This window comes from Mobula hypostoma, chromosome 4 (genome assembly GCF_963921235.1).
Source record: "Mobula hypostoma chromosome 4, sMobHyp1.1, whole genome shotgun sequence".
Lineage (NCBI taxonomy): Eukaryota > Metazoa > Chordata > Chondrichthyes > Myliobatiformes > Myliobatidae > Mobula > Mobula hypostoma.
Genome location: NC_086100.1, coordinates 34,612,673 through 34,626,204, shown reverse-complemented (window position 1 = coordinate 34,626,204; position 13,532 = coordinate 34,612,673). Strand labels below are relative to the sequence as shown.

The window sequence follows — 13,532 nt, the reverse complement described above, 5'->3', positions numbered from 1 at the left end:
AAGGGGAGATTCCGATGAACAGTCCTCCAGATCGGCTGTTCAACCCAAGTTCCCAGATACTCCAAAGGGGAAGCTCGTCGAGAATGACCACACACCCAGGGATTGCCAAAACCCTCGAGTATATCAAGGGCTGCTACTGGCGGCTTGGAATGACAAAAAAGGTTTGGCAGCATATGTAGGCATGTGAGGTGTGCGAGCAGAATGAGGAGCCCCATACCTGACCTCAAGGGCTCCTCCACCCCCTACCTGTTCCGGAAAGAGCATGGGTGCATGTCTCCATGGACTTTGTCACCGGTCTCCCATCGGTCATCAAGGTAATTGTCTATTGGTTTTCAAAATCCTGCAAGCTCATTGCCTTGGAGAAGCTACTGTATGTGGTGGAGACGGCTGAGATAGTCCTGGACCAGGTCTTCATGATCCATGGATTCCTGGTGGACCTTGTCTTAAACCATGATCCACAACTGAGATCATTTCTGGAGGGCATTCTGTTAAGTGATAGGGGCAACAGCAAACCTTTCCTCTGGGTTTCAAGCACAGTCCAACAGCCAGACAGAGCGGACCAACCAAGATTTAGAACATGCCTTCAGATGCTGGCCTTGGAAAGACCCGATGAGTGGTGTGACCATTTGATGTGGGCAGAGGTCACCCACAGGACCTTACAGCATTCGGCGTATGAATGTCACCATACGAGTACCAGTTTGGTTATCCTCCGCCTCTCATTTCAGAACAAGAGGCCAAGGTTGGGTCTCTGTGGTTGAAGCTCATCCAACGCTGCAGGCAGAAATAGATTAGGGCAAGAGAGATTTTGCTGAACTCTACCCGGAAAGTAGAGACCAAGGTGAACCGAAAAAGAAGTCAGGGACCCACTTTACAGCCTGGGCAACGGGTCTGGCTGTCCACCCATGATCTGCCCTTCCGTGTGGAAACTAGAAAGTTGGCAGAGACCGCCTTCTTGACTGTTGGACCTTCCACTGGTCTCGTCTGCTCAATCCACCGGAGTCTGTCTTCACATGCTGGGATAGACATCCCCCTATCTCACCGAGGGTTTGAGACCCGTCGGCTACCCTCACCTGGTTTAGCCGGCTTGTCGAAGCCGTTGCCCGGGGTGTGGCCACTGTCGCATGCAAACAGCTATGGGGAGCCACAGGTGAGATCTGAGTGCCAGTTGGGGACCAATGGTGGACTAACCGCCCTGAAAAGGATGCAACATGCTCCCCCACCAGAGGTGCTACCCCTCCCTGACACTCCATTCCCGTCTTTCTGGAAGCAAGGATCCATTCCTCAGGAACTTCAAGGTGCATCCATCGTACACCTCTACAAGAGGAAGGGCAATCGACAAGTATGTGACAACCACCGAGGAATCTCGCTGCGCTCCATCACAGGAAAACTCCTTTCAAGAGTCCTGCTAAATCGTCTGGTCACTCATCTGGAGCTGGGCCTGCTGCCAGGGTCACAGTGTGGCTTTTGCAAAGGTCGTGGGACTATTGACATGATTTTTGCCGCGCGCCAACTTCAGGAGAAGTATCAGGAGCAGAATCGCGAACTCTACACAACTTTTGTTGACCTCACGAAAGCCTTCGACACTGTCTGCCGACAGGGCCTGTGGAGGATCATGTCAAAATTCGGCTGCCCCGCCAAATTAATTCAGATGGTATGCCATTTCCATGATGGCCAGAGTGCTGGACGGCGGAGAATCCTCTAATGGTGTCAAGCGGGGCTGTGTGCTCGCACCCACACTGTTCAGCATGATGTTTTCTGCCATGCTGAATGATGTCTTCCAGGACAGTGATGCTGGAATCGGCCTCAAGTACAGAGAGGATGGGAAGCTCTTCAACCTGAGGAGACTTCAAGCTATTACGAAAGGGAAGGAGACTGTTCTGAGAGACTTCCTCTTTGCTGATGACTGCGCCCTGTATGCTGGCTCGGAGTCAGAGATGCAAATCAATATGGACAAATTCTCCATGGCTTGTGACAACTTTGGACTCACCGTCAACATCAAAAAGACCGAAGTCATGCACCAGCTTGCCCCTCATGCACTGTACGCAGAACTGAAAATCACAGTCAAAGGACAGAAACTACAGGCAGTGGATCAGTTTACTGACCTTGGCAGCACCTTCTCCCGAGCAATGACTATTGATACAGAAGTTAACTGCAGAATAGCAAAGGCAAGTTCTGCTTTCGGTAGACTGCGCTCCACTATATGGGAACATCGAGGAATCTGTCCAGCAACGAAACTGAAGGTCTACAGAGCCATGATACTCACTACCCTCCTGTATGCCTGTGAAACGTGGACTGTGTATCTAAGGCATGCAAGACAGCTCAACCATTTCCACATGACTTGTCTTCGCAGAATATTAGGCATCAGATGGCAAGACAAAGTACCAGACACTGAAGCTCTCTCTAGAGCAAGTCTACCATCAGTCCACACACTGCTGATGAGAGCACAGACCCGGTGGGCAGGTCATGTCATCCGCATGCCAGACGAGCGCATACCCAAGCAGCTCCTTTTTGGGGAACTCTCTGCTTGAAGGTGCTCACATGGAGGGCAGAAGAAGCGTTACAAAGACACACTAAAGGCCTCCCTGAAGTCGCTTGACATAGACACGACCTCCTGGGAAACACTGGCACAAAACCGCCCAACCTGGCACGGCCTCATCCACAAAGGCTGTCAAGCTTACGAGGCAAGGCGCGTTGCTGAAACACAACATAAGCGCGAGCTGCGCAAGTCCAGAGCCACCAGCGCAACAACTGCAGTGCCTACACATGTCTGCCCAACATGTGCCAGGACATTCCGTGCCCGAATTGGCCTGACCAGTCATCTTCGAACACACTGCATCCAGTCTCAAAGTGACTAATAGTGTCGAGGGCTTCATCGACGACGACGATGGACAAACAACAGAAAGTTGGCACCAAATTCATTGAACCCTTCAAAGTCCTGAGGAAAGTAAACCCAGTGGCTTACACCTTCCAGCTCCCCAAGACCCTAAAGATCAATCCCACCTTCCACATCTCTAAATGAAAACCCTAGCCCCACCACCACGCAGGTTATCGGGGGAGAACAGGTGTTTACGGGGAGAAGACTTTTGGACTTGTGTACTGTTCGGTGTGTTCGGCAATACCTTGTGGACTGAGAAGGATTCGGACCCGAGGAGAGGTGCTAGGTGCCTGAAAGAGACATCATGTATCCAGCACTCATCCACGATTACCATCACCACCTCTCCGTCAGGAGTCAGTCGTGGGGGAGTCCAGTTACGAGATGCTCCCAACTACACCAGCTTCCAGGATTTAGACGCTCTAACTCCCTGGAATACAGATAGCCAGCTTGGCCTGTTTAAGAGTTCAGTGTGGTGCCGCTAATTGGCAATCATATTTTGGGTGCCAAGAATCAAGTATTTACAGAACACCTGAACTGAGGTTCAGCACTCACTCATAAGCCTACTCGTGAAATTGCCTAGCGTTTGTTTTGAGCTCAGTTCTCGATCCATTTTGGTACCATGTCTCAAACCTTGCTTCGGATACTCCAGCATTTGGGCATGAAGCAACCTCATCAGGGACTTTCGTCACAAAAGGACCTGCAGAATAAGTAGTGGGAGTTTGGCAAGAAGAAACAAGAACTCAAGGGTAGTGACCTCTGGATTACTCTTGGTGCCAATTAACAAGATCAGATATAGAAGTAACGGCCAGGTGAATCTGTGGCTGAGGAGCTCGTACAAGGGGCAGAGATTCATATTCCTGAACTATTGGGATTTCTTCTGGGATTGAGGTGAATTGTACAAGAGGGATGGCTTGCACTTAAACCAGAGAGGAACCAATATCCTTTCAGAGAAATTTACTAATGCTACATAGGAGGAATAAACTGTTCTCAGACTCCCTGTTGGGTACAAGTATTGATTTTAACCGATGTTTCAATGATGAGCTCTGCCATCTTCATCAGGGATGATGGTCGGGGATGTCTAATCTGGTGGCATTGATAACCCATCGTCTCTCTGTCCTGGTTGGTTAGTCTTCATCCAATCAAGATTCCATTGTCTTATTTTGTTTACAATCAAATTCCAGTTCTTAGAGCGAGACTTTCGTCATTGTTAAAATTCTTTTCCTCTAGTTTTATTTCAATGACCTCCTTCACCAGGCAGTCCCAAAAGCCTTTGGCACGGCACAGTAGTTTTGTGCTGTTGAAGTCAATTCTATGGCCATTGCGAGTGCAATGTTCCGCCACCTCCAATTTCTCCAGGATACCCAAACGGATACACCTCCTGTGCTCCTTGATGCGAGTTTCCACCGTGGGTCCCATCTGGTTGATATACACTGCTCCGCATTCACAGGGAATCCTGCAAACGCCAGCTGACCTCAGTCCCAGGTCACCTTTGACCCACATAAGCTGTGGTTTGAGCTTCCTTACAGGTTTATGGATGGTATTAATCCAGTATTTCATCAGGATCCTGACAACCCTTCTAGAAGCAGTGGTAAGACAGGGTTCCTCCTTGTTGTTAGGGTTCCTGGTTTTTCCATCGGCCCATTTTAAGAGCACGATTAATTCATAAGGAAGCTTGAAACACAGCTTATGCAGGTCAAAGATGACCTGGGTCTCAGGACGGCTGGTGTTTACCAGATTCCCTGTGAATGCTGAGGAGCATATATCGGCCAAGTCGAATGCACAGTGGAAACCTGGATCAAGGAGCACAGGAAGGATGGACAGTGGGGTTATTGATACCATCAGACTAGACATGCCCAGGCATCATCCCTGATGAAGATGGCTGAGCTTGTCATTGAAGTATCGGTTAAAATCAATACCTGTACATGGCGGGAAGCCTGGGAAAAGTTTATGTGTCATGTATCCTTTGTTGTTACATTAAACCAGATTGTCAGGTGGGTTGGGGTGGGACTTGGAGCAGGAGCAAGTCATGGGATAAAGCAGTACACAGTGTGAGCCAATCTGTTAATCAGGATAGCCACGGACAAAGTAAAGGGTGTGAAAAAGAATACTTAATAAAACTGCATTTATTTCCATGCTCAAGGTTTAACAGGTAAGGCAGACAAACTCAGAACATGGATTGGCTCTGGGGACTGGAACATTGTAGCCATGACAGAAACGTGGCCAAGAGAAAGCTAGGTGGGCAGCTCAGTATCCTAGGATACCAATGATATAGATATGGCAGAGGTACAGGTAAGTGAGGAGGGGTTGTAGCTTTTTTGATAAGGCAGGAAGTAACAGCAGAATTCAGAGATGTCACTCTATCCAGTGAGGCCAAGCGAGTAGAATTTGGAAACAAGAGGTGGACGGTCACACTAGTGGGATTGTATTACAGAGCACCCAATAGTCTGCAGTAACTGACGAACAGGTGTGTGGAGAAATTGCTCATAGTTGTAAGAATAATAGTGTTGTATTAGTGGGTGATTTAAATTTCCCCAGTATTGAATGAGTCACATGGAGAATTTAGGGCCCGGATGGTGTGGAATTTGTGAAATGTATCGAGGAAAGTTTCCCGTGTCACTGTATAGAGGGCCTGCTCAGGAGCATGCAGTACTGGAACTCTTCTTGGGGAATGAGGCAAGGCAAGTATTTGAGGAAGCAGTCAGGGAGCGTACCAGCTCTAGTGACCATAAGGGAGGAGAAGATGGCAGTGCGTGCAGCTCTCCAGTGAAATGATATCGTATTTGTAAGTAGGTTGCCGTGCACAATTCTGATTTGATGGAGACAGATGTGAGAAGCACAGAGGAACATCTGGAGAAAACTTCTGAAATGCCCGGTTCGCTGCCACTGCTACTGTGCGATCGAGAATCTCCGGAGGGAAGGCCCCAAAATCCCCAGCTTTGCCTGCTGCTGGCGACCGAGGCTGGGGTCAAGGTGTTTGGCAGAGATGGTGCTCGGTGCTCGGTACTCGGTGTCGGAAGGCTGATCGGAGCTCGAAGTTTTTGGATGAATCAGAGTCGGACTGTGGTCGGGCATGGCAGGGAGAGTTTTCGTCCTTCTCCTGTCTGCGTGAGATGTGGGACTTCCGAGAGATTTTGAACTTTTTTACTGTGACCATGGCCTGTTCTTCATCAAGTTATGGTATTGTTGCACTGTTGTAACTATATGTTATAATTATGTGGTTTTTGTTAGTTTTTCAGTCTTGGTCTGTCCTGTGTTTCTGTGATACAACACCGGAGGAATATTGTATCATTTCTTAATGCATGCATTACTAAATGACAATGAAAGAGGACTGCATGTCCTCATAATCTGATCTAATCTAATCTAATTCTATCAGACCATAAAACATAGGAAGGTAATTAGGCTATTCAGCCCATTGAGTCTGCTGTACCATTCCATCATGGCTGATTTATTATCCCTCTCGACCCCATTCTCCGACATTCTCCCTGTTACCTTAAGATATTGATGGAAAAGTATAGATCAGGGCCACAGATTAGGACCCTAAAATGGAACAGGACTAATTTTGGGGGAATTAGGCAGGGTCCAAGAGAGGTTGATTGGGTGAGCCTGTTCAAAGGGAGAGAAACAATTGGCAAGTGGAAGTCTTTTAAGTTTGCTATCTAGAGTCCTGGAGCAGGACGCTCCTGTTAGGGTCAAGGGTAAACGTGGCAAGTTCAGGGAACCTTGGCCAATGAGAGATGTTGAGGTTATTGTAAAAAAAAAAGAACAAAACATACATTGAGTTTAGGAGGTCAGGATTGAGTGAATCCCTTGATAACTATAAAAAGGTTAGGAATATTCTCAAAAAGAATATCAGGAGGTCAAAGAAAGGGGTATGAGATGGATCTGGCAGGTACGGTTAAGGAAAATCCCAAGTTCTGTAGTTATATTAAAAGTGTGGCTAGGGAGAGGGTAGCTTCCTGAAGAGATCAGCAGGGCTGCCCGTGTCACGAACTAGAGGAGGTGGGTGGGATTTTTAATGAATATTTTTCCTTTGTTTACTGAGGAATAAATCATGGTTGCTCAAGTGATTATGGAAACAAGTGGAGATGCTTTGGAGGACATTTTTTACTAGGGAGGAGGTACATGCAACCTTACATGGCAGTAAGGCGAATAAATCGCCAGGGCCCGAATGCATGCATCCTTGGATTTTGTGGGGATGCTGGAGAGGAAAAGGTAGAGGCCCTTGCAGAGATATTTGCTTCATTGTTAACGAGTGGTGACGTTCCTGAAGAATGGAATGTGGTTTCATGATGTTCTGCTGTTTTAAAAACGTAGCAAGGACAAGCCGAGGACACAGGCTGTTCAGCCTGACATTAGTGGTTGGGAAGTTACTGGAGGGAATTCTGACGGGCAGGATCCACCAGCATTTGGAGAGACAGAACCCGCTCAGGAGGAGTCAACGTGGTTTTGTACGTGGAAAGTTATGTTGGATGAGGAAGCAGAGGGTGGTGGTTGAAGATTGTTTTTCAGATTGGAGTCTGGTGGCTAGTGGTGTGCCACAGGGGTTGGTGTTGGATGCTTGTTACTCATTGTGTACTGTGTATAAAAGATTTTGAAGTACATGCACGCAAGGCTTAATTAGTAAGTTTGCAGATAACCTGAAATTAGGAGGTGTTGTTGATAGTGAAGAAGGTTTTCATAGACTACAAGGTGATCTCGATCAGTTAGGGAAGTGGGCTGAGGAGTGGCAAATGTATTTCTCACAAGTACGTGTGAGGGAAACACTTTGGAAAGTCAAACCAGCGTAGTACTTGTACTATGGATGGTAGGGCACTATGGAGTGTAATGGAACAGAGTGGCTTAGAAATACAAGAGTATAGTTCATTAGAAGTGGTGTCACAGGGAAACTGGGTGATGAAAAAGAGGTTTAGCAAACCGGCTTTCATCCGTCAAGGCAATGAGTACAGGAGTTGAATGTATATGGTGCAGTTGTATAAGTCGTTGATGAGGCCGCACTGGAGTACTGATGTACTGTGTTGGTCACCTTGTTTAAAAAAAATGTGCTTAAACTGGAAAGAGTGGAGAAAAAAAGATTTAAATGATGTTGTCAGCGCTGGAGGGCCTGAGTTATAGAGAAAGTTTAGCCAGATAGGCCTTTAAACTTTGGAACACAGAAGAATGAGGGGTGACCATATAGAAATGTTTAAAATTATGAGAGGCAAGGTTGAGGTGGTTGGTAAGTCTTTTCCCCAGAGCAGGAAAGTCCAAATCAAGGGGCATATAGTTAGGTCGAGAGGAGGAAGATTTAAAAGGACCTTTTCTCAGACTAAGCTGAGGATATAGAATGATCCGAGAGAGCAACTGGTTGAAACAGGTACAATAGTATCATTAAGTGAGCACTTGGATATGTACATGCAAGGAAGGGGCTTATAGGGATATTTGCCAAATGCAGGAAATTAGAACAATCTAGGTGGACACCGTGGTTAGCATTGTTTCATTGGGCTGAAGGGCCCGTATCCTTTCTGCATTGCTCTATGATTTTAGCTTTGAGGCCAGAATTCCTGATTGATCTGGATATGAATAATTTGCAGTGTTCTGTACACGGAAGCACTGGAACCTGCACTGCACTGATGCATGAGGAATTAGCCGGAACAAAGTTAAAGATTGCAGAAAGAAGGTAAAGGTGACTGGTTGTGTGACAGTATCAGCCTCTGATTTAAGGCACAAGTAATTGAGTCAAATTATAAAGTTTTCTCTCTATTGTTGACTGAATTATTTCAACTAATTAGTTTCCATAACAATTTGACAAGTTGAACTGGTTGTATTGGAGCTTGTAAAAAGCATTCACCTTTGTAGGTCTTCTGCCAAGGCTTATCTTTTAAGTATTTCTGTAACTGTGGAGATGAAACTTCATTTTCCAATGCAGCCCATTGAGGAAGGAACTTGAAGCATTACATTTACCAGCATACTTTCAAATATAATAAATCCACAGATCTTCTAGCCATGATTCAGCAAAGAGGAAGAAATGGAGTATGGAATGAGAAATGGCGATTCAGGTCCTTCCATAGCTCTTGTATAAATTGCTGCAATGTGATAGCTACCCAACCCATTTAGTTCAAAAAGCAGCTTGCCTGAAGAGCTCAGTGATCAGGCAGCACTTGAGGAGGTGACGAGATAGGTGATAGGTGAAATTTAACCAATTTCCCCCGGGATCAATAAAGTATGACTATGACTATGCTTTGGGTTGAAAAAGCTTGACAACTGTCCACTATCCCTTCGTCGCCACAGATGCTGCCTGACCTGTTGAGTTCATCCAGCAGCTTGTTCTTTGCTCCATGTAACAGCATCTGCAGTCCCCTGTGTCTCCAGACTATTCAGTTTCCTGATAAAAGTTTATGCTGGGCTGCTCAAAGATAATGTTGACTTTAGATTCATCTTCAGATTCATTTGTCACATGTACATCGAAACGTACAGTGAAATGGGCTGATTGTGTTAACAACCAACACAAGCTGAGGATGCGCTAGGGGCAGTCCGCAATTATCACCACACATTCCGACACCAACATTGCATACCCACCACATTGGCAGAACATGCAAGCAACAGTAGCAACAACCGAACAACAGCAAACCCCTTACTTCTGTCCCATCTACCCGCTCACACACACAACAGTCCTCTAACCCCAGTGTAATCTGTCTCCGGGCCTCTAGACTACATTGCACTCGGACTTGCAGACATTGGGCTTTCAACTTCCTCGGGGTATTAGATACCTATCTAACTCAGAGAAGAGTACAGTAAAGATTGCCTCTAATTTATTTACATTTTATACTGGATTGAGAAATCATGCTATCTGGGTCAGCTATCCCAGTTGGGGGATAAATTCTCTCATTCACTTTCAGGGCTTCTTTGGAATTGACCCTGCTTCAGACGAGGCAAGGAGAAAGAGAAAACTGATAGCACAAGCAGCCCTTTCTGGCCGGAGTTTCTCATCACCAAATGGTCAATTGGATATGCATTACCTGCGCAAGGCGTTAGAGAAAGTCTCCACAGCAAAGTCTCACAACTGGTCCATTGGAGGAAGAATGAATGACATCGATCATGTATCACAACAATTTCAGGCTGACAGTAGTTCAAGGAAGAGCATCAGTGATTCCAGTAAGTCTTCAGAGGTAAACAGTGATTCTAAGAAGCCGAGATGCTCATTTGATGGTTTCACAGTTGTTCTTGGAGATTTAACACATTTTTCTCAAGGTTATCAAAAACTTCTGTGGTGACCTGCAATATTCCTGAGCTAGTTAATTAGCAAGAAATGTGAATTTTTATTTTTATTTTACTGTAGCGATACAGTGTGGAATAGAACCTTCCGGCCCTAAGAGCCATGTTGCCCCAGCAACCCTCGACAAACCTGATTAACCCTAACCTAATCACGGGATAATTTACAGTAACTAATTATCCTACCCGGATCGGCTTTGGACCGCAGGAGGGAAACAGAGCGCACAGAGGACACTCACACATTTCACTGGGAAGACGCACAGTGTCTCTGCGTACAGAGGCTACTTACAGAACGGTGCCGGAATTGAACTCTCAACTCCAGAATGGCCCAAGCTGTAATAGCGCCCAACAACATGTACAATGTATCCATATTATTTTGATTTTGAGGTTTGTATTTTATGTGACCAGGTTGGTAGTTCTGCAATAAATTCCTGAATGACCTTCAATGCACGTGGGATCTAATCTACCTGGGTAATAATTAAGAATGGATAAAGCTTCTGCTCTTGTTCCATATCCAGTGATCCTTGAAATTGTGTATACAAACAGGTATTTTCATTGAGAAAGGCATTAGATTTAACTGGAATAATTTCCATTTTGTAAACCTGTTCCCCATCTAAAATGTGTCCGTACATGATTGCAATTCATTCAGTAGCTCTCCTTCAAGCATGTCTTTTGGCATGGAGCACAGTAATATAATTTACCTAATCAGAGAACAAGTGATTTTGTTTTGTAGCAAAATACAGTAAATCATCTAAACCCTTGCATTTCTAGTCAACATACTTCACAAAGCGAGGAAAGGTCAGTGTCTTTGCATCTGTTTTCTAACTAATTTACATTGAGCTAAATGTGCACTATAGGGTCAGTTACCACTGGTGCTGTCACTTGACATTTGGTTCCACTGTGTAATGAAAATATTTAAAAATTCAATCTATGTTCTTTTCTGATTCAGCAGGTTGAAACACTTGCAAACAAAGGAGGCACTATACACGTATTAGACCACAAGAAATCACATCGTTAGTTATATGAAGCATACAAAACAGAAAGAAAGGCAAATGGTTAATGAGATAGTGTACCAAAGCAAAATAATCTGTACTCATCCATTAAACGCATTGATCTATGCAATGCCAGAGGAAACCAGAGATCCAACAAACTTTTACATAGCCTTCTCTGTCTCTCTGTCTCTCTATGCCTTTGGCTGTCTGTATCAATTAACAGCTTCCCAATAAACATGGATTTCTACTCCAAGGAGAAGATCAGAATCAGGTTTAATATCACCAGCATATGTTGTGAAATTTGTTAACTTTGAAATAAATAAAGTGTTAAACACCAGATAAAGAAGGAAGCAAGAAAACACTTTAAACATAGAAGCAAGCAATAACATAGTTGTCTCTTCTAGCAACAAGAAAGCCTACTCTTTACTACAAAATTATTCGCTAGGTTCAGAGAAGATCAAACTATATAACTCACATTGGCATGGCAAGTTCCACGACCCTAACAATTGTGTTGCTTTATAAGTAATCTCTTCTCTATTTCAGGAATCATGGCTGCCAATTTGCACAGCGAACTGTTATGAATGTATATTGGGATGCATTGATCAGAACAGTGTTTATTTCCTCCCCGATGTTTCTCTGTATGGTACCATGGCACATTTTATGCCCACCTGAGAGGATGAACAGGTTTTCAGTTTGAGATCTAAGCTGAAAGACAGCACTTCCACCATTCCACCACTCCCTCAGCTCTGCACCGGATTGTCAACCTAAACTTTAGTGCTTAAATGTAACTCATAAACTGGGATTCTTATTTCTGAGTTTGTCCATACTTTTCCCCGTAGATACCCTTCTGTTTCAGGCGGGGACTCCGGAGTGGGACTCATTCTTCGATCCTGAGAATCTCTTCTTGCCGGTGACCTCGGATGAGTCAGGCTCGACAGAAGTGAATGGCACACACACAATGCAATGCAAGTCAGTGATTCATGGTTTAATCGGGGGGAAGTCAGTCACATGGGAGGCAATGGCCAACCTCTCCTCCCTCTACCATGCATCAGCTGAACAGGAGGCATCGTGCACCTCTAAAAACCCCTGGGAAGGGATTCTGCATCAGCTGACTGTGCATTCAGTCATCAGAGACTTTGAGAACATGGCAGAGAAAACAAGTGATATTGAATATGGTAAATGTACTTATAGCATCTTCATACATAAAAGTGACCAGGTTGCAAATTCCATTTCAAAGTATTGCTTTTTATTTGCTAATTAAGAGTTTTGTAATTAAATCAGTGGACACTTGAAATATTCTGTCATGTACCTCCTTGGAAGTGCCTTCCTGGATTAGCATCTGCTTCTCCTGCATAACTTAGCCATAAATGTAGTTTATCAGATTTGATTGTGGATTCCGGATGAAACTCTGCCCTTCTGGAATTCACTTTTGCACACTTGATGGTTTTCCAATGTCCAGCAAAAGCATCACATCACCAGTCTGAAGACTCCTTTATTTCTGGCAGAAAAATAAGGCTTTTGGGTGCAGAGTCTTTGACCTAAAACAAAACTATTAGCACATTGGACTGAAATTATCAATGAGAAAGCCATGAAAAGGTCTCCATTCTGACACTTCCGCATTCTCACAGCATCTGCCTGCCTCCCTTTGCAGCACTCAGGATATTTGGAAACAACACAAGTTGACCAGCTTTTTTTATGCCATGCCTGTTGGAGTTCTGCTTTGTGGAGATACAAAACACTTGCAGATGCTCGAACACACAAGATGGTGGAGTAACACAGTGGGCCAGTCAGCATCTATGGAGGGAAATGGACTGTTGACATTTTATCTTGCCAAAAAACTGGAAGGGAGATAGCCTTTCTAAGAAAAAAAATAAAGGGAATGGATGGAGCAAGAAGTGGTAAGCGATAGGTGGATCCAGGTGAGGAAGGGTGATGGGCAGATGGAGGTGAGAAGAATGGAAATAGTGATAGAAACTGGGAGGTGGTAGGTGGAGGTGACAAACGACTGAAGTTGATGGAATCTGGCAGGAGATGAAGGAAGAGCCTAGAATTAAGTGAGGGAGGTGGGGAGGAGAGATAGGAACAATGTGGGAGGGGAGCCAGTGGGAAGAGTGTGTGAGTGGAGGGGGGAAGAAGCAGGGTGATGTGGGGTATGAGAGGAACTGGGGAGATCAGGTGGAAAGAGAAAAGGAGCAGAGGGGAAGCAGCTAACCTGAAATTGGAGAATTCAATGATTGTGCTGTCTCTGATCTAGTTATCTCATTCGTCACATTATTTTTTGCAGTGGCTCAGGGTTACCTGTAGCTCAGGATTCCATCTGGGAGCTTTCTATATACAGTCAAGATCACTGATCCCTCTCACTTCCTTAGATGCCACAGGGTAAAGTTCCTATAAAGCCCGATATCGTTCCCAGTCAC

The 13,532-nt window shown here is 45.1% G+C and overlaps 1 protein-coding gene across 5 annotated transcripts in view; it reads left to right on the top strand.

Moving 5' to 3' along the window:
- Positions 1–13,532, top strand: part of vwa5b2 (von Willebrand factor A domain containing 5B2) — a 132,021-nt gene that overhangs the window by 90,140 nt on the left and 28,349 nt on the right. For all 5 annotated transcript variants that reach the window (XM_063045569.1, XM_063045568.1, XM_063045566.1 and 2 more), the window contains 2 exons: positions 9,751–10,006; positions 11,955–12,290. In XM_063045569.1, the coding sequence (XP_062901639.1) occupies positions 9,751–10,006; positions 11,955–12,290 (592 nt within the window). The remainder of the gene's footprint in view (positions 1–9,750; positions 10,007–11,954; positions 12,291–13,532) is intronic.